At 35.6% G+C, this 26,734-nt stretch overlaps 1 protein-coding gene across 1 annotated transcript; it reads right to left on the minus strand.

Annotated features, from left to right (window-relative positions):
- Positions 1–6,575: 6,575 nt before the first annotated feature.
- Positions 6,576–9,602, minus strand: LOC149534720 (uncharacterized). The gene is made up of 3 exons (XM_089806921.1): positions 8,953–9,602; positions 8,138–8,354; positions 6,576–7,262 (listed from the first exon to the last, which is right to left on the minus strand). Exons 1-3 carry the CDS (start codon positions 9,304–9,306, stop codon positions 6,706–6,708), a joined length of 1,128 nt encoding a protein of 375 aa, XP_089663047.1. The 5' UTR covers positions 9,307–9,602; the 3' UTR covers positions 6,576–6,705.
- Between the last annotated feature and the right edge of the window lie 17,132 nt (positions 9,603–26,734).

The following is a 26,734-nucleotide window of genomic DNA, read 5'->3' on the forward strand; positions in this document are numbered from 1 at the left end:
ATATATTATTTCTCTACACTTGGTTCTATACACTTTTTTAAAAAAAGTGTTGATTTTAGATTATTTTGATGGAAGTTATTCCCAACGCACGAATAGGTACCATAATTTTAGGATGGGGTTACTTCACAAAATCATAAGAAAAAAAGCTACTTGTCAGAAAATGAGAAATACACAACTTCTAGATCTCACTCTTACTTATCATCCTACCAAAGGGTTTTTCAAAATACTAAATATAACTTTATGTTTTTTTGAGCACATGGAAACTAACTATGTTATGTTGTTGAACAAAAAATAGGAATAATTGGTTGTGAGATTTGTACCCTTTCGGGCTCATATCTTGGGTTATCTCTCTATCTCAATCATCCTGAGACTTTTTGGAGCTCTTTGATTGACAAAATCAATTCAAAATTAGCTGGCAAGAAAGGATCCCTCCTTAGCTAGGTTGGAAAGGTAATTGTTCTTAAATCAATGTTACAATGTTTGCCTTTGTATTTTTTGAGTGTGTTTAAGATTTCCAAGAAGTTTGCTTTAATAATTGAGAAGATTCAAAAACAATTTTTATAGATGGGTATGGAAAAGAAGAAAAGAATGGCTTTAATTGTTTGGGATAAAGTTTGCATGCCTATCAAAAAAGGATGTCTTGGTCCTAGAAGGGTTATAATAATTAATGATTCTCTTCTTGCTAAGCTTATTTGGAGATGGCATCAAGAGGAGGGAAAATGGAGAGACATTTGGAATGATCAATATAATAGAGAGAACCTTGGGTTTAACCTCTTCCTTAGTAATGAGGTATCCCAAGGGGGTTCTAAAATCTAGAAACATGTTTAGAAAAATAAGCAGATTATTAAAAAAGGGGTTGGATGGAAGGCTAGAAATGGTATGAATATTCTTTTTTGGGATGATATTTAGATTCTTGATCATACCCTCAATTCTAATAAGAGGTGGAATAGATTTATGGATCAATGCAGAACCTATTTGGAATCTTTGTTGTTGATTATTGGGAAGAAGAAAAATGGATTAGCCTTAATAGAGTGGGTATCAATCTTAATGATCTTAACAAAATCCTGAATTTTGTCCTTCTAATTCAAGAGGAGGATACTAATATGGAAGTATAATCCCAATGGACTATTCTCTGTTTCATCTTTATATACCAATGCTTTTGAGGAATATCATGCACCTTGCTGGGCTAAAGCTTGGTATAAAAGAATGACCCCTAAAGTTAACATTTTTTTTTGGACTCTTTTGCAAGATAAAATTCTAAACACTAATAATTTGATTAAGAGAGGTATGAATTTTTTTAATAGGTGCTATCTTTGCAAGGAAGTGAAAGAGTTAGTTAATCACTTAACTATTCATTGCTCTTATACTAGAAGGTTATGGGAAAGGATATTTGGTTCACTGGATTTGATTTTGGTCTCCCTCCTTACTATTCAAGAGTTATTTAAAGGATGGAAGTCTCCTGCTTGTAATACACTGATTATGAAGCTTTGGGATTTCATTCTTCCTTTTATTTTTTGGGGAGTGTGGAAGGAAATAAATGATAAGGTGTTTAGGGGTAAGGAGACAAACTCTATCCAATTATTCTATAAGATCAAGCATCTGGTGATTGAGAATATTAGGACTATTGGGAAAGGGCATCATCCCCAGATAGATTGGGAAGAAAAAGTGATTCAAAAATAGAATTTGGATGGGTTAAGTGTTTCTCAAAATGGGAATAACTTTAGGGATCTGGCTAGGTGGGATTGCCCTCCTCAAGGCTGGTGTAAGATTAATATTAGTGGGGCCTCGAAGGGCAACCCAAGGACAGTGGGCTATGGTGTCATCATTAGAAAAATGAATGGGGACAGTTTGGGTGTGATGACCATCCCTGTTGGGGAACAAATGAATCATGTGGCAGAAGCCAATGCTACTCTCTATGGTCTTAGTTATGACAAGAGTATGAATTTGGACCAGATTTGGCTAGAGGGAGACTCCCTCGATATTATTAATTATCTCAATAAAGTTAATAATCCTTCTTGGAAAATTCATAATATTATTTGTAAGGCCATTTTTTTAATTATTTATTTTCAAACTTGTATAAGCACTCATAACTATAGAAAAACTATTCATGTTGTTGATTGGGCTATGAATATGGCTTGCAAAAGTGATGAGGAGTTGATTTGGAATCAAGTTGATAATATCCCTTTTGAGGGAGTATCCTTGATTAAGTATGATCAGGTGAGAAGTAGGCAAAAAGGGTTTATTAATGATGAATAAGACTATAAGAACTAATTATTACTTGGGCAGATTCAGGGAGGCGCGAATTATGATTAGATGGGCACAAACTTTTTATTCATTGCCACACAAATTGGCGGCACATTTATGTATCAATTCCCTCTGCTTTAATATTGACATCGAGCTTTTCTTTTTGAATGTGTACCTTGATATTATGAAAATTTGCAACAAATTGAAGAAAATGGGAGGAAGGAGAAAGAGGGTCGAGCCAGCTAGTTGTAAGGATTGGAAAAAGAAGAAGGAGATTTGGGATATTCTAGAACAAGGGAAGTTTATGGGTTTTATGGAGAAGCTCAAAGGTAGTAACCCTTCTATTACATGCCAATTCATTAAAACATGGAAGGATGGGAACATTCTGGTGGGTAATCAAAGAATAAAGGCTACTGAGGACATCATAGTAGAAGCTACGGGCCTTGACACAAAGGGGGTCAACTTTTATAGAGATAGGAAGCTTTCGGATTGGGCAGTGGAGGAATTTATGGAAATGACAAAGGAATGAAATAGATTGGTTAAAATTGGTAATTCTTATTTTAGCCCTAGTTTTATATCTCACCCATGGAGGTTTGTCAGGTTCGTTGTTATTGAATACTTAACTTTGGATAGCCGCTTTACTAAGATATTTGGGTACCACTTTATGCTAGTGAACCATTTTAGGCATAGGGTTAGGCTTAATCTTCCCTTCTACCTCAGGCGACCATTGGGTACTACAATTTTATCTATTCAGAATGATCCTGAGGGTGACCATTCCTATCACAAGGGTTTAATGGTGCTAATTATGAACCTCCTTAAATCAAAAAAAGTGGATAAACCATAGTTCAGTAAGAAAACTATGGAATGTGAGATGGAGGGGAGTGAACAAGATGAGAGATTTGATGAAGACACGGAGGATGAGATTGAGGAGATTGAGGTTAAGAAGAGGAAAAAGCATGAGCCTAGTATCTTGTCTGGGAAGAAAAGGAAGATTAAGGAGACCAATTCAAATGTGGATATGGATTCTAAAGAGGAGTTGGAAGAGGGGAAAGGGAAAAGTGGTATTGCTAGTAAGGTCTCTAAAAACAAGGAGAAGAAAATGGGCAGGGCCCCAAGCATACCTTCTCATGATGAACCTTTGATTAAGAGGATGGAGCAAAAAGGAAAAAATACACTTCGCCAAGGGAATATGGATGCTAAAGGGCATGAGGAGATCGATTATGAAAGAGATAATGTTGGTGGGGATGAGGATGACCTTACTCATAGCAAGGGAAATGATGACCAATGGTTTTTGAAAGGGATTTTTGGAAATCTGGGGCTAATGAAGAAGGAGATTAGTAGTTTGCAACAACAAATGTAGGACATTGTTAGAGAATTTGACTGGCTCAACAAAACTAGTAGAGGGGAGAGAACTCTAGGACAACATATTGATAAACTTTCTGAGGTGATTGGTAATGTTGAAGAGGTTAAGAATTTAATGAAATGTGTTCCACCCCTCAAAGCCAAGAATAGAGCTTTGGATCAGCTAATAAAAGAGTTCGAGAAAAAGATAGATGGTCTAGATAACATAGTGGTTACTATGGAGAAGATAGTCAAGAAACTAGCAAATCAAAATAGCTCTCTTCTGAAGATAGTGGTTGACAACATTAACACTCTCCTAAACAAATTTGAACAAGGGAAAGGTCAAGGTTCCAAGGAAGTGAAAGATGATCAAGGATCTAGTAAGCGCCCAAGGGCCAACTCGAAGAAGACAGAGGGTGTCGAAGCCAAAGAATTGGATGATCTGAAGGCCTCTACAAAAAACATGAAGATCCTTGCAAATTAGGCAATAGATCTACTAAAGACCCTAGAGCTATTTTTGTGTTGTCTTTTCTAGCTCGTTGTTTTTAGCTACTTGTTTTAGCTTGTTCTTCTCTTGGTGTTGATGCAAAGTTTTTTTGGGTTTCTCATTTTTTATTTCTCTGCTACATTGTAAAAGGTTTCGAGTCCTTTAAAACCTATTTTTACTTAATCAAAATAAAAAATAGAAATAATTTTTTATGCAACAGGATTCAATCCTTTTAATCTTATCCATTTTTAAAAAACCTCAGTAGTTTAGAAACTAGATTTAGAGTACTAGAATTTATATTTTACACATTTTCTCATTTTGAGTGCATGACCCTCAAATGGGTCTTCCAAGATTAGATTTACCTGATTTCAGGAAGAAAAAAAGCAAAAAAAGAAAAAAAAAAAAAAGTGTCCACTTATACCCCCTCTTTTGCACACCATCTCGATGCAATTACCCTCAGATATGTTCTTGTTCTTGCAGCATGAAACATTTTCATGTCTTCACCAAATTGATTGTGACTTGCACCAAACTTATCATGAACATTGGCAATCATAGAGATAGAATAAGCAACACCTTTAGAAACTATTTGCACGACCACACACCATAATTTAAATCACAAATCTTACTTCACCTATTTTTTCATGTCTTAGTACACCAAAAACATAGTCATCTAAGAACACATAAGTTGGCATTAATGACAACAACATAATTGATAGAACACATCATTAAAAATAACAACATACTTCCTCATCTCATCAACATCAATTATGCCAACAAGAACCACCAATAAAAGGGATAACTTGGATAAACATTTAAAACAAATCCTCTGATGAACGCTTCTATTGACATGCCAAGGATATTGGTACACATCAACTGATACAATGAAATCATAAATATGCATAGGATATGTTGACATCAATGCCAATTATTAATGACACCTACATGAACACATCAACTTAACATTCTAAGATATGTAATTATTAAAAGGTAAGATCGAGGGCTATGATAGATTGACAATGTTTGACAAATACTATAGATTGAGGATTAGGATCAAAGTTGGGTCTTGTGACAAATGTCACATGAGGGATGAGATATAGGTATAGCATTAGTTTGAAATGAGTGAATATGATGTAAAGTTATTTTGATTTTTGGAAAGTGTCCAGTTAATGAATGTGGATAAGGCTTTGTTAGACATGTGAATGAGACCCCTGTCACATAATGAGGTTCTAGACAATGATTCATGTGAACAAGTTTATTAGCTAGGATGAAATGGACAATAATAAAGAGATAAAAGTGATATATATACATATATATATGTATATGTATATATATATATATATATATATATATATATATATATATATGTATGTATATATATGTGTATATATATATGTATATATATATATATATGTATGTATGTATGCATATGTGTATATATATATATATATATGTATATGCATATGTATATATATGTGTGTGTATATATTATGTATAATACATATATATATGTATAATACATATATATATGTATAATACATATATATATGTATAATATATATATATATATATATATATATATTATATATATATATTATACATATATATATGTATTATACATATATATGTATAATACATATACATATACATATACATATGTATATGTATTATACATATATATGTATAATACATATACATATACATATATATATATATATATACATATATATACATATATATATATATATATATGTATATATATACATATATATACATATATATATATATATATGTATGTGTGTGTGTGTGTGTGTGTATATATATACACACACATATGCATGCATACATGCATACATACATACATACATACATACATACATATATATGAGATCAAATAAAAACTAAAATAATTAGTTAATAATAATATTTTTTAAATTAAAAGTTAGGATAGGATATAGATAAATAAGAAAATAAATACTAAATATTTATTTATCAATGACATAAGACAAGGTAAAGTTAAGCGTTGCTAAGAATTGAGAGCATGTCTATCCCACTTTAAAGTTGCCTAGGACATTATTCTTATCTCATCTCTTATGATGTTGGGGCTTGCCTTCAATAATACTTAGTTCTTATTAGACTCATTTTAAAACATTTAACTACACCATAAGACTACAAATCCATTGAAATTATTACAAATTTTAAATTATTCAATCTTATACTGCTAAAAAAAAAATCCTAGATGATTTTTCTCCACATGTTTATGTGAAAGTTTATTGAATCAATCAAATCGTCAACATCACAAGTAAATGGGTCTTCTACCTTAATATATGACAGCAATTTGTCTCCTAGGACGTGCATTGAAAAACAAGAAAAATTCAAATATATGTGGAATATGACATCAGCATGGCGCACATTTCCTAAAATTCCTCTATGCGGTAAACTGAGTTTGGCACGTTGAGAGGTCTTGCAGTAACAAAAATGATTTGTCATCACCAACTTCTGCACATTTGGAAATGTAGTTTTCTATTTAGTTACATTCAGGATCAAACTTTACAGTTGTTGATTTTTTGAAAAATCAACTTATCCAGGCACCCTGCCTGCCACAAGAAAGCTTTTTGTCAGGAGGAAACAGATCCTCACTGGGCAATAGCAGGCTGTATGAAGGCCATTGCCAGCCCTGATACCTTGCCATTTTTAGCTGGTCTCAGTGAGGAGTTGTCAGTGGGAAGCTGCCATTCATTTGTCATTTCAAAGGTGGTGGTGGTGGAGGTGGTGAAGGTGGTGGCGGTGGCGGTGGCCGCGAAGGTGGTGGCAGCGGCGGCCAAGGTGGTGGCCGTCGTGGCAGCAGCGGTGGCGGTGGCAGCAGCGGAAACAGAAGTGGTGGTGGTGGTGGTGGTCCTTTTGTAAGATCCAAGCCATTTTGATCTCATGTAGTGGTATTTTCTCCAAGGTGGAATGTGCATTGTTTTCTTCTTCAGTGATCGCTTGGCAGCTTTGCACATCATGCTGATGATCTGGTGGAGTTTCTCAGCCTTTCCAACAAATATCTCTGGGAGGAGTTGTAGTAAGCCACTGTACTCCATGGTTGGCCTGGCCACTTCAAACTGTGCCCTGAAATCTATGTCCACAAAAATTCTCTCCTCTTTTTTCACCTTTCTTCTTTCCATGATCACATCAATGTATTCATAATATCCTGCAAATGCAAAACCAATCATGTTATTTAATTAATGTTAAGAGATTTTTTTGCAATCTATCATACAAAGAGAATGCAGTTTGTTCAAGACTCTTGTATTAATATTTCCAATCACATCTACTATTCCATCATCAAAATAAGGAAATCTTTAACCTATATATAAAAAGACTTCCAAAAATCCATTTTTGAAAAAAGATATTTCATGTAAGTAAAATGTGCATAATTGTTGAGTAAGATGAAGAGAGAGGCTACTGGTGAAAGGTTCATCTCTAGTAATGCACGGTTGTACAATGCACAGACTGAGTACCTTATCATAAGTAGAAACAAAAAATGTTTAACCACAGTTTTGGATTATACATTGAACCATCGTACCCAATGTTAAATTGCTTTCTTGCTTTTTCAGTGAAATGTGAGTTACTAACTAGTAATTTCCCAATTTAATTCAGGCTATTAATTAAATGAGAAGTACAATCTTGTGAAGAATTTGGGCTGCAGCATAAGCAAAAGAAATCATCAGTAGATTGATTTTTTTCAATCCGTTGGTTTCAGGGGTACCAATTTAAGCTGTTTTTTTCTATTAAGAAGGATTGTGGCTAACAAAGTCATTTGTGTATAGTTCCATCTTCCTCTTTGCACACAATGAGGTTTGAAGGGTATTTGTTCCGCTAATGATACATCTCATTGTAGAAAGGATAGCATTATAACTAGTGACTGAAGTTCATTATATTTTCTTCGGAAAAAGCCAGGCATTCAAAATAAGAACTCTTAGAACTGTGTTTAAAACATTGGAAATCCATTGTTCTTATTCAGTCCATCAAACATTAGAGGAGTTTTCTGTCAAGATAAAAAGATTGGTATCTAGTTAGAGAAGTTACCCGCATGAAAGGCTTTGATGTGGTGTGGTCGTGACTTACAAATTCCTGCATTGTATCCCATCATTTTCAACTGATTCAGCACACTCCGCAGCAAATTGTTTTTATTCTCATTCCCATTCCCATTTCCAAATCCTACGCTTGTCTTTGCCATCTCAACAGCTTGAGTTACATGTCTCAGCAAACCCAAATCAGCAGCATTTCTACAACACACCAGGCTCTGCACAAGAAGAAAGAAAAAATACCTTCAGTATACCCATTAAAGGAAGACAAATAAACAGTGCTACATTCATCATCCCATATCAAAGCAACAAACCTGCTCAAATTCTTCCAAACCATATCAAAGATAATTTAAAGACACCAGATTTCACCAAACTGTGAAATTGGTCATAAGTATTTCTAGATTAGATTGTATTATAGTTGTTTTTGCATCAACATTTTGGATCACAATTCTTGATTTATTCAAGACAATAGAGTGCTATCAGAAACCAAAAAGATGAGCAAAGCGTATTAAGAAAATCCATTGTATAGTACTTTTGGGTATCAACAATTCTAACCACACTATGATCTATCATCAAAATGGTACAGTTATATAAGTGACAAGATGATAGGGTGCTATCAGGAACCTAAAGATGAACCAAACCTATCAAGAAAATTCACTAGATTAGATTGTGTGATAGTCTTTGTATCTCACATTTTGGATCACACTCCATGATCCATCATCAAAATGACAGAGTGCTATCAGCTAAAAAGTAAAGAGAAGCAAGTGTATCAAAGCAGAGGAAAAGCTAATTTAGGAGGAGAGAGATTTTTAATACCTCTAATAGCAGAGCTGAATTGGGATCCTCAGAGTCAGTGTGAGAGACTGATTCATCATCTCCATCCAAGCAAATTCCTTGCTCATCTTCCATGAAGCCACACAACATATCAGTAAAGGATATAAGAGACTCCCCTTCATGCTCACTTCCGCTACTCAGAGAGCAGTCTTTTGAGTTTTGGGTCTCATGATGATTCCCACATAATCTTGCTCTCACCACTTCATTCAAAGGATCACTCACCCTTTTAGGCCTCTTGCCTTGAAAATTCACTTCCACATCCTTGGTGGAGCTTGATAGACTAAGGCCAGGCACTGAATACAAGGAAATAATAAGCGAGCCACTGAGGCTAACCATTCTACATTTGAATTAAAAATGGAGTTCCATAGCTAAAATCCATGATACCCACAAACCACAATGTTTCAAGATTTCTGTCTGCAAAAACTTTGTAGACAAACTAAGATATATCATCTGACAAAAGGTGAGGTTTTTATATCAAAATAATGATACATTCTGAGAATAAGATTACAAGATGGATCCCAGTTGGCTGTATCATGAGTCATACTTGTACATTTGTGAATATAACTGCAAAATAGCACACAGACACACGCATAATACTGTAGACAGACACACATACACACGTATGAAACTTAGATGAACACAAGATTGAGCATAAAATTGTACTCTTCCCCTTTTGTTCAGCAATACCATTTAATAATGTTAGTAGTGGGTCTATATAATCTTTTTTTAATCTTGTGTAGTTTGTCACACTATACTTTAGTCAAGTGAACTAACCCCGGGGTAGGGTCGGCTATTTTGAAACTTGAATAAGAAGTCTATTCTAAATTCATTTTGTCAAAGTTATTTGGTCAAGTGATTAGAAGGTTTTCATCTTATCTATCACATTTTCAAGGGTTTCAACTTTGGTAGATGACATAATCAATGGGTAATATTTAAATAACAAACTAAAATGTGTATTTCATTAAGAGAGACATACAGTTTTTTCCAATTGTCTTTATACAAGTTACATTTTGGTTGGCTTTCTAGCGACTACCAAATCAATAGACATACCATCACCCTCACTAATTCTGCTCTTAACTATGTATACACTGTTGTTAGTTTGATTCTCTTTTTCTTGCCCTTGTGACTTGTTTTATCCAATCAACAGCCTTATTTTGCTGCATTACTTTTTCAAAAGTATGATTTATAATTATTGTTATTAGTCAAAAGTCATATATTTTATTAGTGTTAACTCTCATCACAACAATGAAGATATACTCGTACAACTGGTCTACCTTTGGTGGTACTTAGTAGGAAGTGTTGATTTATAAAATATGTTTTGTTTTTAATGTTTATCTTCTATTAGGGTGCCATGAGTGTGGGTCATTGTGTCAACACCCTAGTTTTTGTTGGTGATTATTATTTTCATTGTTCATCCACTTTAAAATAACTTTTGATGGTTTACACCATACCACCAAGTCCAAACATCTCATTTTCATTACAAATAGAGTTACAAGATTGTAGATGATAGGCCCACAACCTTACTAGAAATGAGTTACAATTATAGGAACACAACTTCAAGAACATAAATGCACATGGTTTAATCTTCCTAATATAAAAATAAAATGCTGAAGAAGACACAAAGTTAAATGTACAAAAGCAAAACAATATATCTAGTTAATGGGCACTTGCTCTAGTCTTGCTCTAGTAATGATGTTGAAAGGTTCTTAATGAGCCCACAAAAAATCAGGGCTTACTGAATTGAAACAAGAGACAAGGACAAGATGAAGCCCAAGACAAATTTAGCCTATCACATAATTAAGATGATTTTTCTTTTTTTTTAAAAGACTATACATTTATATATGAACTATTTTCAAATAATGATCCTTTTCCATTCTATCTCATACAGCTTTTAACATTTTATAAACTACTTTTAAAAATTATAAATTCCAACAATCTTTTTATTATAAAGCTTTATATACTATAAACATTTTGAGTAATAAGAATTCATTCTAAGTCGAAGCTGAAGTAATGACATGCTATCCCTATCCATAGATGTTGAGGACAAGACATATGTGAGCACGTGGAAAGAGAATGAATGAATAAACATAGATGGTGCATGTGAGTCAATTATTATTAGAATATTAGAATATGAGAAGGGCCACGTTATTATTATTGTGGTTATCTTTAGATTGCTTGTAAATATTGAAAGAGCAAACAAAGCTGATGGTTGCTGAATGGCCAAAATCATAGCCAGCAAGGGTGGGCCCACGCTATCCATTTACATATCCAAGCTCATTCATTTGTTTCTTATTGTCATCTGCAATTATGAAGGCTTCATTGGTCCACCATCACTAGAGTTAGTGATGAGTTGGTATGAAATGCACCATATGTTTTGTTTTAGCAATGGAGATGGATAACCATCAAATAATTGCTTGTCATATCAACTCATTTTGGTGGGTAAAGGAGGATGCCCCCAATCACCATGCCATTCTTATCAACCACAAGATATTTTCTATGTGGAAGTTAGGTTTGTACTAATATGCTAAGAATAAATTGGTCTAGTGTTATTAGATCTAAGATGCTAGTAAAATTAATTTTCATGGACCAAAAATACAATTTTTCAAAAAGTCTAATTAAAATTTATGAGCTTTATCTTTGTGTACTTTTTCTTTTATATCATCTTACATTTTTACATCTTTTTCAATTTAAGCATATATAAATTTTAAGTACATCATCATTATCTATAAAGGAAAACTTTAAAAAAATGTAAATTGATTACTTAATATATTAAACTAAAATGAATTTAAAATAATATTATTTGTTATATTATGAGTTTTTAATTGCCTTGCATGTGTCAATAAGATAAAAAATTAGAGTTTAATTGTAATGGTTAATTTTCTATCTATAATAATGGTTTTCTTTTTTTTTATAATTCTAAACATTTTTACTTTTATATCAAGAGTAAACTTTTATTTTCAAATCTTAGTTATCTTGTTATTTGGATACTAATTCGATTAAATACCCATTTTCTTTAGAGGGAGTATTTTTCTATTAAATATCAATATCTAAGTATAATATAATATATGAAATATTTAAACTTCACAATTTACATCGTGTTGGAAAAATGATGATCATAAGGAGAAGAGAAGAAAATACAAAAAAATAGGCATTCATTATCCAATGAAAGACCTCAATCAAAATCAAACTTCATCTCTTTCATCTAAACCTAGGGTTAAGATTCCTTTGGCGCTTCCTCCCTTAAGCACTAGAAATAACTTTGAAATTCATAACTTCACAACATGGTGGAAAATTAAATATCAAGATTGCAGAGAGGAAAAATTCATTTGATTCCCCGGTTTGACTCCATGAAGCAAGACATGAAGAAATCTTCAAAACCCAAAAGGAAATTAACAACTAGGATAGAAGTGAATGGCAACAAGTTGTTAATCAAAAAACCAAAGGAACAATGATCCAACAAACAAATCTGATTAAAACAAGCACAAGTGAAAAAATAGAAATTTCACTACTAAAGAATCAAAAAGTACATTTCAACAAGACAAAATATGCAAAAAATGGGGATTGCGCCAAATCTATGCCTACATAGGAGATCGTTCCAAATCAGACTTTGTTTGTAATTGATAAGCCTCACCCTAAAATTATTTTGGTTGTTTTTTATTAGATAAACAGGTTTTACAGGGATCCTGAAACCCAATAGTTAAAACATATAAGGCTGATAATAAGCGTGAAAGCCCAGCCAAAAAAGTATAAGTTCAGAGGCTGATAATAAGCATAAAGCCCAACCAAAAAGTAGAGTTCTGAGAAAAGATCAGGAAAAAAGACAAGTAATACTATGGCCTAAAGCCAGAACAAAAGCCAAAAGTCAAAGAAAACAAAAGAACAGGCAAGAGTTATTCCTTGCTCTTTTGCTCTAGCTCTTGCATAACCTGAGCAGCCTCGAAGGCCAGTTGATTCTCCTTTGCTTCTAGCTATTGCACCCTTTGGTTCCCCTAGTCCTAATCAGGAATGGTGTTGTCCTTTGCAGAGTCGTCCTCTATTCTGGCTTCATCCCTATCTTTTCCTTCCTCATCATCCTGCATTTCTCTGTCTTTGATCCAGCCCATAAGAGAGATGATGTTGTTGTTAATGGAGCTTAACAAAGAGAACATATGATTCACAAGGTTGTGATTGTAGTTCTCTAGGTTGTGTATCCTTATTTCCACTAGACTGAGCCTGTTAGCCGAATTCGTCCTCCTGTTAGCATCCATCCCATTCCTTGTTGTCTCAATATGTCTCACCTGTTCTTTGACCTCCTCCAGCTCGTGGAAAAGCCATTTGATTGATCTAAAATTGTCAATCATATTGTTACGAGCATTATTCAAGAGGTTCATCCCTGTCTCCCTAGCTCTATCCAAAATAGCCACTATTGCTTGGTCAATGAGTTCTTCCAACCACTGTTCCTCTTGATTTTCTACAAGGATTTGGGGATTCATGGCCTCCCTGAAGATATCCATCTTCAAAGTCTAAACATTAAAGTTAATCCAAGCTTTCCTCCTATCATTGACCTACACTTCCCCTTCCACATACCCTACATTCTCCTCTTTCTGCTCCTCAGGTTGGGCTTGGAGGTGGACAAGAGATAGGAGCAGCACAGACGCCTCCTCAAACTAAGAGCGCACTTCCTCCAAACTCTCCCTCTTGCATTTCTTCCTTCCACTTTCATCCTTAATTCCCTCTTGCGTCTCCTTAACCACCTCCTCAGACTCTGACTCCTCCTCATCATTGATGTCTCCCTCCTCATCCTTCTCAGGAGGCTTGTGCCTAAGATCCCTAGGGCTTTTTTTGATAGGGGTTATGGGAGAGGGTGATTTTTTAGCTTGGTGAGTCGCTAATTTCCCCAAAGAAGAGATCCCTCCTTGAAAGCTGAGGCTCTGAATTTCATCTGAGTCAAAGGAGTAACTAGAACTACCATACTCCACATTCTCTGCTTGAGGGGGGGACGATGCTTATAGTCTGAGCCTTGAAGTGCTTGTGGATAAGCAGCAGTAGCCCCTCGTGCAGAGCCGGGTTTGCGGTGGGCTTCTTTTTGAAGCTATCCACCACCTTGCTCATAGAGGTTAACAGATAATATGGAAAGGAAATATTAGCATTATGCCAAAAATGATTCAATATAACAAAGTGGTGGGTACGAGCTCTATCAAACCTAGGGTCCAATATGATGTACTCGATAACAGCTCTCAGAACATACCTCCACCACTTCTTCATGGAGTCAAGGACATAGTAGGTTTCAATCTTTCTTAGCGCTTTTAGTTCCTTCTCACTCTCCACAAAGTCCCTAACCGCATTGGCTGAGAGCTTCTTATCCCTGAAGAATTTAAAACCCTCAATAGCGATTTCGGTGATAGTCGCAATCACCTCCTCCGTTATCCGAAAGTAGACCTCATTCACCTTCACCCTGCCATCCTTCCAGGACCCCACCATAATTTTGGTCACCTCCTGATCGAATCCATGCAGCTTCATGATATAATTGGTAACCCCACCCTCTTCTAGCTTTTCTCACACTTTCTCCCTACTTCTCCATTTCTCAAAATCTCCCACCGGCTCCTTTCTGCACCTTTCACCTACCATTTCTGCACACTGCACACCCTCTTTACTCATGTGCTCCTCACTCTGTGATTGAAAGGGACCTTCGAGAGTAAGCAATAAATGGAGGAAATATAGCCCTGCTATTGCTCCAGAAGTGAATGCAAAAAAAAACCCACAAAGCATGTCCATTAATCAGTAATGAATCATTGCAATTACGATTTCCCATGCTTCCATTTTGAAAAGTACCCTTATTTCTTAAAACCTTCATAATCATAATTATAGCTTGATTTTCTCCATACTTCCTTGGATCTTTTCCAAGTCAATCAAACATTTAACATTTGTCAGCAAACAAATTCTGGGATGCCAAGTCATTTTTTGGTCTATGCCGACCCCAATGTGCGCAAACCTATCGGCAACTAGGTTTGCTTCTCGAAAAATATGAGTGACGTGGATTCTATTAAATTTGCCGAGGGTCTCACGTGTCTCATCAATTAGATTTGCAATCATCCATGATGGATGTGAGTTGCTAATGATGCACTTTATAATGTTATTCAAATCCCCTTCGAGCCATAAATTGGTAACACCAATTTCAAAAGCCAGTTTTACAACATTGCATGTGGCATTCACTTCCGCAAAATGATTGGTTTGGAATCCTAGCAGGAGAGAAAAAGCCACAATACTATCTCTATTTTCATTTCTTATCACACCTCCACTACCCGAGGAGCCAAGGTTGCCCTTGGAGGTTCCGTTGAAGTTGGCTTTGTGCCAGCCTTTAGGGGGGATGAGCCACTTGGCTTCTTGTCTTTTCCTCGATCTGTCTTTTACCTTCTCCTTTTTCCTACCTCCTATCTCAAATTCTTCCCCCCTTCCTCACAGAAAAGTTTTCCTTTATGTTACTGAAAATATTTCTCCCAATAACTAAAGTCGGCTCCTCCCTATCTCTGAAAATCCAATTGTTTCTCTCCTTCCATATGCTCCAACAAAAATGGGGCAGGATACAGGAGCTAATTTTCTGCAAGACAGACCCATTGAACAAGCCATGCCATTGATAGAAAAAGTCCAAAAGGTCAGAAAGAAAGCACCAGCTATGGCCTAAGTCCTGGGTGAGGATGCCCCAAACTGTCTTGGAGAAAGAATAGTGAATGAACATATGGTTGCCTATCTCCAACTCTTCTTTACACAAAACACATCTGTTGGGCATGACGTGATCTCTTTTGATGATATTTTCCTAGGTTAGAGTTTTGTCCTGAAGAGCCAACCAAAAAAACATGTTGACTTTTGGCGTGAGGCCAAGGATCCAAGCCCTCAACCAAGGGGGAGACTCTTTTAAGCTCCAAAAAGTAGAGTACCTAGAGGCAACCAAATAGAGCCCATTGGCATTATCCCTCCAAACTAGTTCATCCTTATTGTTGCTAAGGAACAAGGAATTAAGCATGATCATGATTGGTTTGAGGTCATCTAAGATAATGGAAAGGTCCCTCCAACCCTGTTCGGTCCTATAATTGCTGACTTTGTGCCCATAAAGATTGATGCAATCATTAGCCCAAAACCCATAGCTAGGGTTGTTCATAAGGGGGCCCTGAGAAAGCCAACTGTCAGACCAAAATAGAATGTCCTCCCCATTACCCAGCTTCCAGGAGACTTTTGAGTTAGCCAAGTCCCTGGCTTTTAAGAAACCATTCCAAACAATAGAATCTCTTGGGATATCGTCACTAAAGAGGGTGAACTGAATAGAGGACCTCTTTATATACTTATTTACTATAGTGTCTCTCCATTGCCCCATGCTACTAAAGATGCGGCAGATTTTCTTTGCCAGGAGGACCTTATTGAGGTGAATGAGCTTCCTGATTCCCAGACCTCCATTCTTCTTGGGGAGGCAAACTTTGTCCCATGCAACAAGGGGGTACCTTTTATTCCTTTCAGCTCCCATCCACAAAAAATACCTATGAATTTTCTCTATCCTCTTAGCATATTTCACCGGTATGGTAAAAAGGCTCAGAGTATATATCGGCAAGTTTTGAAGGATGGATTTAACTAGTTGACATTTTCCAGCTTGGCTAAGAATGGCTCCTTTCCAGCCTATCAATTTCTTACTGAACCTTTCCATGATGCCATTCCAAAAGGAATCTAAAGGGGTCGTTCCCAAGGGGAGACCAAGGTAGGTAGAAGGAAGCTTCCCCACCTAACATCCCAGGATTCTTGAGATTATCTTCTGTCTTTCCTCCACAGTATTGATAAAGAAAATAGAACTTTTGTCCCAATTGATGAGTTGCCCCAACCCTCTAGAATAGGTGTCCAAAGTGTCTTTCATAGCCTTTCCCTCCTTGATCGAGGCCTCTCCACCCATAATAGTGTCATCAACAAATTGTTGATGCGTAAAGGGGGTGCATTTGGAAGAAGGTTTAAAACCTTTGATCCTCCCTTCTTTCTTTTTCTTCTCCATGAGTCTGCCAATGCATTTTGCCAGGATAATAAAGAGAATAGTTGATAGAGGATCCCCCTGATGTAGGAGTCTGGTAGGTTTAAAGAAATCATAGGGGGATCCATTAACTAAAATAGCTAGAGAGGGAGTGGTGACCAGCTCGAAGATTAGCTTACACGATTTGACATCAAAGCCAAAAGCCTTCAACACCAAATCCAAAAAAGACCAATCAACCCGATTGTAAGCTTTGGACATGTCTAGTTTGAGTAACATCCCTTCTCTCTTTCCATCTTCCATAGAGTGAATCACTTCATGCACCATAAGAATCGAATCTAAAATCTGTCTACTTAGAACAAAATCAGATTGTTGTTGAGAAATAATTAGGGGGAGAAGCTTAAACAGCCTTGAAGTGAGCACCTTCGAGATGATTTTATAAAAAGAGTTGCATAAACTGATGGGTCTGAACTTATCCAAAGTGTCTGCTCCTAGCACCTTGGGAATAAGAACTAAGAATGTAGAATTTATTTCCTTCAGAATACTTTTGGCTCCAAAGAATTCTTGAACTGCCTTCACAACATCCTTCATAATGACAGGCCATTACATTTGGAAAAAGAAGGTGGTAAAACCATCAGGGCCAGGCGATTTATCTGCCAGAAGAGAAAAAAGAGCTTTTCTTACTTTGAAATCAGAAGGAATGGCCTGAAGAAGATTATTATGGTGCGGTTGGAGGATCTGAGGAATACAAGAAACAATATCATCCTGGTCCACTTTAGAGAGCAAAGGATCCCAAGACAGCAGGGAGGAGAAAAAAGAAACAACTTCATTTGATATATCTTCTTCCTTTCTCAGCACACGCTGGTCTTTCTTCAAGCCATAAATCTTGTTATTTGCTCTATGTTTAAGAGTAGTTAAATGGAAAAACTTTGTGTTATGGTCTCCTTCTTTGAGCCAATTGATTCTAGATCTTTGCCTCCAGAACTTTTCCTCTTTGCTAATGATGTCATGTAAATCAGACAGGATGGATAGCTCTTCTTCCCTATTTGAGGCATCTTACCCATTTTCCTGAATGGAGGCTTGGATAGAAGAGAGATTTTCAGAGAGATCCTCTTTAAGAGAGAATATGTGACCGAAATTTGACTTATTCCAAGCTTTCACCATCCTTTTTACATTCTTGAGTTTTCTAGCAACCCTAAACATTGCAGTTTCTTCCACTTCTATACTCCACCAGACCTTAATTATTTCTAAAAGGTCAAGGTGGGAAGTCCACATTTTCTCAAAATGGAAGGGGGGAGGTCTAAAGGGATCAGAAGGAACAATCAAGAGGGAGATAGGGGAGTGGTCAAACCCAACTCTAGGCAAAAGAGTTAACTTGAAAAAGGAAGACTGCAACCAATCAGGAGAAATGAGAGCTCTATCCAATCTAACTTGAATACAAACCTTGTCTAAGCATTTATTGGACCAAGTGAAGTCACCTCCCATTAGGTCTAGATCCAGAAAAGACAATCCATTGATGAAGTTAGAAAGGTCATGCTTGCTATCCCAGTCCTGAGGCAAACTACCCTTCTTCTCCTTGTCCAGAAGAGGGGTATTGAAGTCTCCCATAATGATTCCTTTCTTCATGTTGCTATTCTATACCAGCCCTTCTGCTCTAGACCAGTAGGACTTTCTATCTTTCTTGTTATTGGGAGCATATATATTGAGCAAAAACCAAAATTCATTGGAATGGATATGGAACACTTTACAAAAAAGAATGTTACCTACATTGAAGATTGATTCCACCCCAAAAAGTTTGGTCTTGAATAATGTCAGCAGACCCCTAGAGTCTCCATCAAAGTCTGATGCCTCCCCGCTCATCAAGTTATTGAACTTAATATTTCTCAATGAATCCTTTTTCATTTTTGTTTCTTGGATCATCAAAATGTTAGGTCTCTGGTCTCTAATCAGATTCCTAACAATTTCCTATTTATGGGCACCATTTAGGCCCCTAATGTTCCATGAGATGATCTTCATTTTTTATTCTTAGGAAAATCCTTCAGAGTGCTTTGGCACCCATTCACCAAGCATCTTTTGGTCTCCTCCTCTCTGGACTCCCTCTCTGATTTTCTACCTACTTTGGTAGTAGAGCCCACATATGGTTTGCAGCTGCTCTTGGTTGCCGCAAGAGAAGTCATAGATGGATCTCTGATTTGTTTCTTCCTGGGTGTCTCTTCCTTCTTTTCAAACTTCAAGGATCTCGAAGCCTTATGACCATTCTTTGGGGTGCTGAGAAGATCTACCCTTTGGTCCAGATCTTTCACCAAGTCCTCCTTTTTTCCTATTTTGGTCGCTCCTTCTCTGGTGGAAACCAAGTTTTCCTCTAGGTCCTGAAAGATGATAATTTCCTTATTTTATCTTTCCTTTTCCTCCTTTGTGGAACCTAGTTCAAGCTCTTCCTCACTGGGGAAATTGTCCATCCTAGACTCCTAAAAACCTTTCTGCGAGGCAGCCTTACCTTTCGCTTCTCCAGGCATGAGAATTCTTTCCTTAACCTGGTCATCCTCAATATATTGAGAGGTGTCTAAAGGTAAAGAGGAACTCGGTCCTGACTTGACTAACTCCCCTTCTTTTCTTGCCATGCCCTGAGGCTCTTGGTTAGTCATCTTTGGAGCATTTGCTACTTTCTGGGTCGCCGGAGAAAGGCCCTTCTGGCCCTGTTTAGTGGGCTTCTTTTTCCAAACTTTCTTCACCCTCGTTTGAGAAGAAGAAGGAGGATTCTTCTTCTTAGCAGTCTTAGCTTTCGGGTACTAAAAAGCCTTATGACCTATTTTAAGACAATGAAAACACCCAAAAGGGACACTCTCATAGTCCATCTATTGGATATGAGTGCCAAGTTTGGACTGAAAACATACCACTTCAGGCATATCATCCCCTTCCCTTACACCTATACAGATCCTCGCATCAGTCAGCCTACTCTTAGAAGTTGTAATAGGGTCGATGGAGAGAAGCTCTCTGAAAGAGCTGGCCACTCCATTAAAGACATCCTCATTCTAGAACTCCAATGGCAACTCAGGGAGTCTGACCCATATTGGAGCTTGCTGAAAGAAGGATTCATTTAAGTCTAGTTTAGATGACCATTTTTGAAGCACTAGGGTGGCCCTCCCAAACCTCCAAGGGCCTCCACACATAATGTCATCCATGTCCCCTTGACAGGTGAACTCAAAAGAGAGAAAACCCTTAGCCATTGCAATGACACTGACCTGACCTTTCAAGCTCCATTTTTTTCAAAGTGTAGGCCTGAACCACATCAATATTTTTTCTTGGGCCAATAAACTTCCTGACAAGCGTTGAGGCCATAGAGCCAATACTGTGGTGAACAATCTCGTCTAGAATAGCAATCGTGCAAGAACTCTTTTCCAGACCTAACACAACCTTAACCGGAGGGAAAGAGGACTTACAAGATGGCTTGACACCAAAGAGTGAGGCCCATTTCATTGGGAGATTCCCTAGTATGTCCTCACGTGGGTCCCCATCCCCTGACTCCTCTCCGCTACCTTCCTGGATCCCCTCCTGCGTGCCTGGTGACCGAGATCTGCTTCCCTGTGACTTCCCGCCCATCTCTAGATTTAAATTTTGAACATGCGCTCCCATTTTTTTTTAGTTTCAACCTTTTATTTAGTCCTTGTTGATATTGGCGAGTTGTTATTATGTTAATGAATATTGTTTAAATTATTTTGGTTGTTAATAGCATCTATTTAGGTCTTTCAAAACCTAGATTACCCTTACAAATAGATTAGATCATAGGGTATAGTAATTTATCCTCTCTATCCAAATGTCCCAAAGCCTATATCCCTCCACATAGAAAATGACCTAAAAATAATGACAAAGATAGAGATAGAGGGAAAAATTACCCAAAAGTAGAATCCCTATCTAAAAACTGAAAATAACAAGAAGACATGTTTAAATTATAAGTAATAGACTCAGTGAAAATAGATGGCAAGATTGTTCAACTTTAGTAATATATGTATATAGGAATGGTCTAGAAGATCGCAAATCAAAATTGGTAAGAAGTCTAACAAAGATCTGTGGGATCCAAGTAAGTATTACTACTTATTCTAAGCATTTACTGTATATTTATTGTGTGAACAATAAAATTAGGAATGAATTGGTTTCAATATCAAATTGTTTCTATAAGGGTTATCCAATAAAATTTATGTCATGGGAACCAAATTTCTATGAAATATACAGAAGGAAATTGCAAGCTCCAAAATGGTTTGAATGTGAAAACTATCCACCTGAATTAAATCATATTGAAACTTTGAACAAGATAGGGAAAACTTTAGGAGACATAATAGGAATTGAATCAAATTTCAAAACATCCAGCAGGATTGAATTTTTAGTGAATACAAAGTTAGGTCAAAAAGAGATCAAACCTAAGAAAATAATAACAAACAAATCAATCTATAGATTGTGCTTCACAAATTTTGAAGGAGAGATACAAGGATTTGTTGGATCAAAAATTAGATTGGAAAATACCAACACAAATATCAAAGAGATACTCAAGAACATCAGTAGATGGGGGAAAAGAGTAGACAGAAAATGAAGAAATAAGGGAGAGATCCAACGATCAAGTAAAAGCAGAAAGAAAAATCTAGAAACAACAATAGAAGGAAGGGGAGAGAAACAAGAAATAAATACAGAAGTAGGAAAAGTAATATCACAATAGGACCAACTAGGAAATATGAAGATATTGGAAATACCAACACATGAATTTAAGAAAATTTAGGAAAATCAAACTAAACTCACAAAATTCAAAGAATTTAAAACATGTCAAAGAGAGAAGGACACTCTATAGAATATAGAAATCAACATGCAAAATCTAAATAGACTGACACATGATGTTCTACTTCTATAGAATGACACAGAAGATCAAATAATACTAGGAGAATAAAAACACAAGGAGCATGAGAAAAAAGTATTGCAGAATCAAATAGTAGAAAAGATTATAGAATCAATTATCAAAGAAGTAGAAGAAAGTTTATTAAAATATAGAAACATTCAAAATCAATATAAAATTAGTATAGAGACTTTCACCATAGGAAAGCATGATACATCAAAATAGAATTAGGATATTGCAACAAATAACAACAACAACAAGACACCATCATAATCTTTTGAAGTATAGAAAAAGAGTGAAGAAGCTACAGAAACAACTTAAAGAGTGGAGAAAGTCAAGTATAGGAAACTATTATACCAACAACATCATCAACACATTGGAGTAATGTCACAATTCGAAAAAAGCCAAAGAAAAGGAGTTATACATTTTGACAAATGTCGGCTAATGGAAAAGATCTATTTGAAGAGGGAGGGAAAGAGTATCAACAAACACATGAGAAAAGGGTCAACACAAAGGAGCCCTTAATACCTATGGAAATAGAAAAATATATTTAAACAAAAATCTAAAGAAACGACAAATCTCCAAAGATCAAAGGAAAGAAAAGGATAATTAGATAGAAAATAATGAGATATGGGAAGAATTTGGGGTGATGGAGGACATAGATCAAATCAATGAGGAAGAAGAGGCTAGAGAAAAGAAACAACATTATGAAGAAAGAAATGGACAAGATATAGAAGAAAGAACATCAGAAGAACAAATTTTCAAAGAATTAATAGAAGAAGAAGAAGAGAACAAGGAAGATGATAAAAACTTAATCAGTACAAATAATGAGTAGCTATCCTTGGATTTATTTAGGCTTATCCATTAATCAAGAGGATTCAAAACTCTAAAATGTTATAAACAGAAAATGACAAGAGAAAGGAAATCACTTAAAGAATTAAGAAAGTCTATAGGGAAAGCGAAGGAATAGACAAATATCAAAAAAATTCTAAATGCAGGGAAGGGGAAGATCCTTTCCATGGACTAATGAGAATCACAACTTGGAATGCTAGGGGACTAAATGCTCCTAGTGAGAAACACTTGTTAAAGTGTAACCTTACCTTATTTGAACTAGAAGTTATTTTAATTCAAGAGACTAAAATGAGTAAAGAGGTAGAAAACAAGCTAGAATAGAAAATGGGTCACTGGAAAAACAACACTTAAGGAATCAAATGGGGCATCAGGAGGAATAGGAATAATATGGAACCCTCAAAAGATAGATATGAAAATAATAATTACAAATAACAACTGCATGGGATGTAGAATCACTAGTTTTAGGCATAATCTCCAAATAATCCTATTAAATGTCTATGAACCCACTCAAACAACATACAAGAAAAAAATATGGAATAAAATAAGTTTGTTTATGGAAAATCATTTGAATGAAAAATTTATCATTAGAGGAGATCTCAATGCAATTTTAAAAGGAGAAGAAAAATATGGGTGATCACAAATGGTTTCACGAGCAACATTGGAGTTCAGAGAATGGGTAGGGATGAATACATTAATAGATATTCCAACCAACAATGGAATATTTACCTGGAATAATAGGAGAAAAGACTTCAGCTTCATAGCTGAAAAAATTGATAGGTTCTTCTTTAAAGGAGAACTTTAAGTAATATAGATATGGAAATAAAGGCAACTATCCTACCACCTGTAGGCTTGGATCACTATCTAGTCAAAATAGACTTAGTAGAACCTAATAAATCATCTAGAAACACATTTAAATGTGAGAAAATGTGGTTCTTAGATAAGAACTTCATGGAAAACATTAAGAATTGGTGGAAAGAAGGACAATTCCAAGGGTAAAAATTGCATTGTTTCATATTTAAACTAAAAATGCTCAAAGCAAAAATCCTAAAATGGAACAAACCTCAATTCAATAATATATTTAAAGAAAAACTAAAAAATGAAGAAGATCTTAATAATTTAAACCAAGAAGTTATTAAAAAAGGTATGGACAATGGAAAATTCATTAAAGAAAAAGAACTGGTAGCAAAACAACAAGATATACTAGCTAAGGAGGAAATATTCTGGAAATAGAAGTCAAGGGAGAAATGGTTAGTAGAAGGAGATCGTAAAATAATTTTTCTTCATAACAACATCATATATAATAGAGCTATCAATGGAATTACAAAAATTAAAAATGAAGAAGGCATTATGGAAGAAAATCCTACTAAGATTATAGAGGTGTTTGTAGATTATTTTGATAACATCCTTATCAACTTTGAATTTTCAAACTGATCAACGCAAGAAAAGATGTTAAAAGCTATCCCTAGAATAATCACAAAAGAAGACAACATATCTCTTAATAAACCCTTCACATTAGAAGAAATTAAATCTGTTGGAAATGTAAGGTAAGCTAGGTTGCTAATAAGGGAGGGGTGTGTTGGAAATAGAGATGGAGTAACTGAGAGGGGAGGGGTGAATCAGTTACCACAAAAATAAATCCACAGATCCTTAGATGTCTTAAAATATAGTTGCTACTGATACTCGGTAACCATACAAATAAATGTTGAAACTTGATAGATGTTTTGTTAACTTATTAAGCATTTAAAGTGATTAACATGCATGCATAAAGGAAATAACATGAACACAAGAGACACCAGATTTAATGTGGAAACCCAATTTGGGAAAAACCACCAAGTAACTAGTTACCAATTTTTACTCTTTTGAAGTGAGATTTGTTAGGAGCCAACCATATTAAAGGTTACAAAACACACTGTTAGGTGTGACCTTGTTAGAGGATTTAATCACCCTGTAAGGAGTGGCCTTGTTGGAGGTCTTAAGAACAATTCAACTGAATTGTCACCTTGTTAGAGGATTTACAAAATGCCTGTTAAACCAACTCTGTTAAGAGATTTGAATCACTGTTACAATGATTAGAAAGCAACAATGAAGTGATTTGAAATATATGCAACTTATCTTTGCTGAATACAGATCTTTGTTCTGCTTCACTAGATCCTCACTGATCGAATAAAACTTTGCAACTCCTTAAGGATATCTAATCCTTTCACAACATTCGCTCATATCTTCAATATTCTCTTATTCCATTTATATTCATACATTCGCACTCTTATGCATCCACACTCTTTTTTTTTGAATTCACAACTTGACCTTTCATATATACCTTGCAAATTGTCAAGTCGGCTCAATTACAAGTTACAACAACTGAAAATATTAAATCAGTCAGCTGAAAACATTGCACAAAACAATTAAACTTAATTCTTTAGAATAATAAAATTCTTCGCTGCCCGGCCCAGCTAGGTGACTGCTGCTCTAGAATGGTTTCCCCAGTGTTAACCAAGTGAAGCTCAGTAAACACTACAAACCTTGTAACTTCCTTCGGAGACCGAGTTAACTCGATAAATACTGACCTTCCTTCGCTTCTCGAGTGAGCTTGGTAAAAGCTAACTTTCTCTTCGATGACCGAGTGAACTCAGTAGATATTGACTTTCCCTTTGTTAACCTTGGGAGGTCGGTTAACATTAACTTTCTGCTACAAAATCCTTTGATGCCCAAGTGAGCTCAGTAAGAGCTAACTTACTGTGTAATGTTCAAGAACGCTATGTAGTCACTATAAATTGCTTTGCTAACCATCTGAGCTCGGTAGACTCTGTCTAATGGCTGATATGACATTTGTGTAACATCAAAGACAATACACAATTAATAATTGTATCCAATAGGGTGAATCAGGAACGAATAAAACTTTAAACTTAATTCACCAATTAAATCATCACCACATAATTTAATCTAGTTGCATGCATGAAAGAATGAAAGAAATAAAACATTCATAACACTTTGACACAAGATATGGTGACCTAGAAACCTTCCAAAATAGAAAGTAAAATTGGGGTGGGGATGATACCGACAAGCTTTAGTACTGCAGTATAAATTTGGCTTGTTAAGGCTTACAATTGGTCACTTCTGATGACCTACCTTGTTAGGAGCAATAAGTATTGTTAGATGCACCTTGTTAAAGGATTTACATAAATATAGTGACGTAAGTACTCTTTTAGGAGATTTGGAATAAGACTATTAATTCCACCTTGTTAGAGGATTTGATTGATGCACCTATTAGGATGAACCAGTGATTGATCTTTGACCTACAACTTTGATTTATTGAATGGGATTCCTTGAATTAAAATGATTACCTGACTGTGATAGATAAGTATCTGTTATACCTTATACTACTTGTAGCCTTCTTCAATTCACACTCATCTACTTCTTACTTGTTCACATATATATCACTCACTTTTGGATATGATGCAATGTATTACATATATACCAATCCACTTAATTACCTTATGAAGTTAGCTACAATACCAAATTCATCATAATTCACAAAGTTGGCCCATTACTATAACTCAGGTTCTGAAGACAACTTGGTGATGTTCTCAGACTCAACAAACAATTTCAATACTCAACAGACTCTAGCACTTGGTTGACATTGAAGCTTGATTCATACTGATCACTTTGAATAGCAAGAACTCAATCAACATTGTATGACTCAGTGAACACTGAGAAACTTAGTAGATACTAAAACACTCAATTGACATTGCAATACTCGGTCAACACTAAATTCACTTTTTTAACACTACGAGCTTGGTAGACACTAATATACTTGGTTAACACTATAGGGCTTGCTTAACACTAAGATATTCATCACTTACACTAGAAAACTCGGTAGACTCTGTTATGCTCGGGCAATACTATAAAATGTCTCAGATGCTTAGTAGATACCATGAAGCTTGGTATGAACTACAATCTAACTATTTAGCTCAGTAACAACTAAAATCAACTGACTAAGTGTTAAGTCACTAATAGACAAATTGACCTTTATGTCAACAATATCCCCCTTTGGC

Source organism: Cupressus sempervirens, chromosome 10 (genome assembly GCF_028749045.1).
Source record: "Cupressus sempervirens isolate cs-2001-9-10 chromosome 10, ASM2874904v1, whole genome shotgun sequence".
NCBI lineage: Eukaryota > Viridiplantae > Streptophyta > Pinopsida > Cupressales > Cupressaceae > Cupressus > Cupressus sempervirens.

Bases quoted from the DNA above. Each gene is read 5' to 3' on its own strand.
- LOC149534720 (XM_089806921.1), bottom strand. From the start codon at position 9,306: ATGGTTAGCCTCAGTGGCTCGCTTATTATTTCCTTGTATTCAGTGCCT. The intron at 8,355-8,952 runs GTATTAAAAATC...CTTCTTGTGCAG, and splicing joins ATTCAGCTCTGCTATTAGAG to AGCCTGGTGTGTTGTAGAAA. The intron at 7,263-8,137 runs GTAACTTCTCTA...TTGCATTTGCAG, and splicing joins CATCAAAGCCTTTCATGCGG to GATATTATGAATACATTGAT.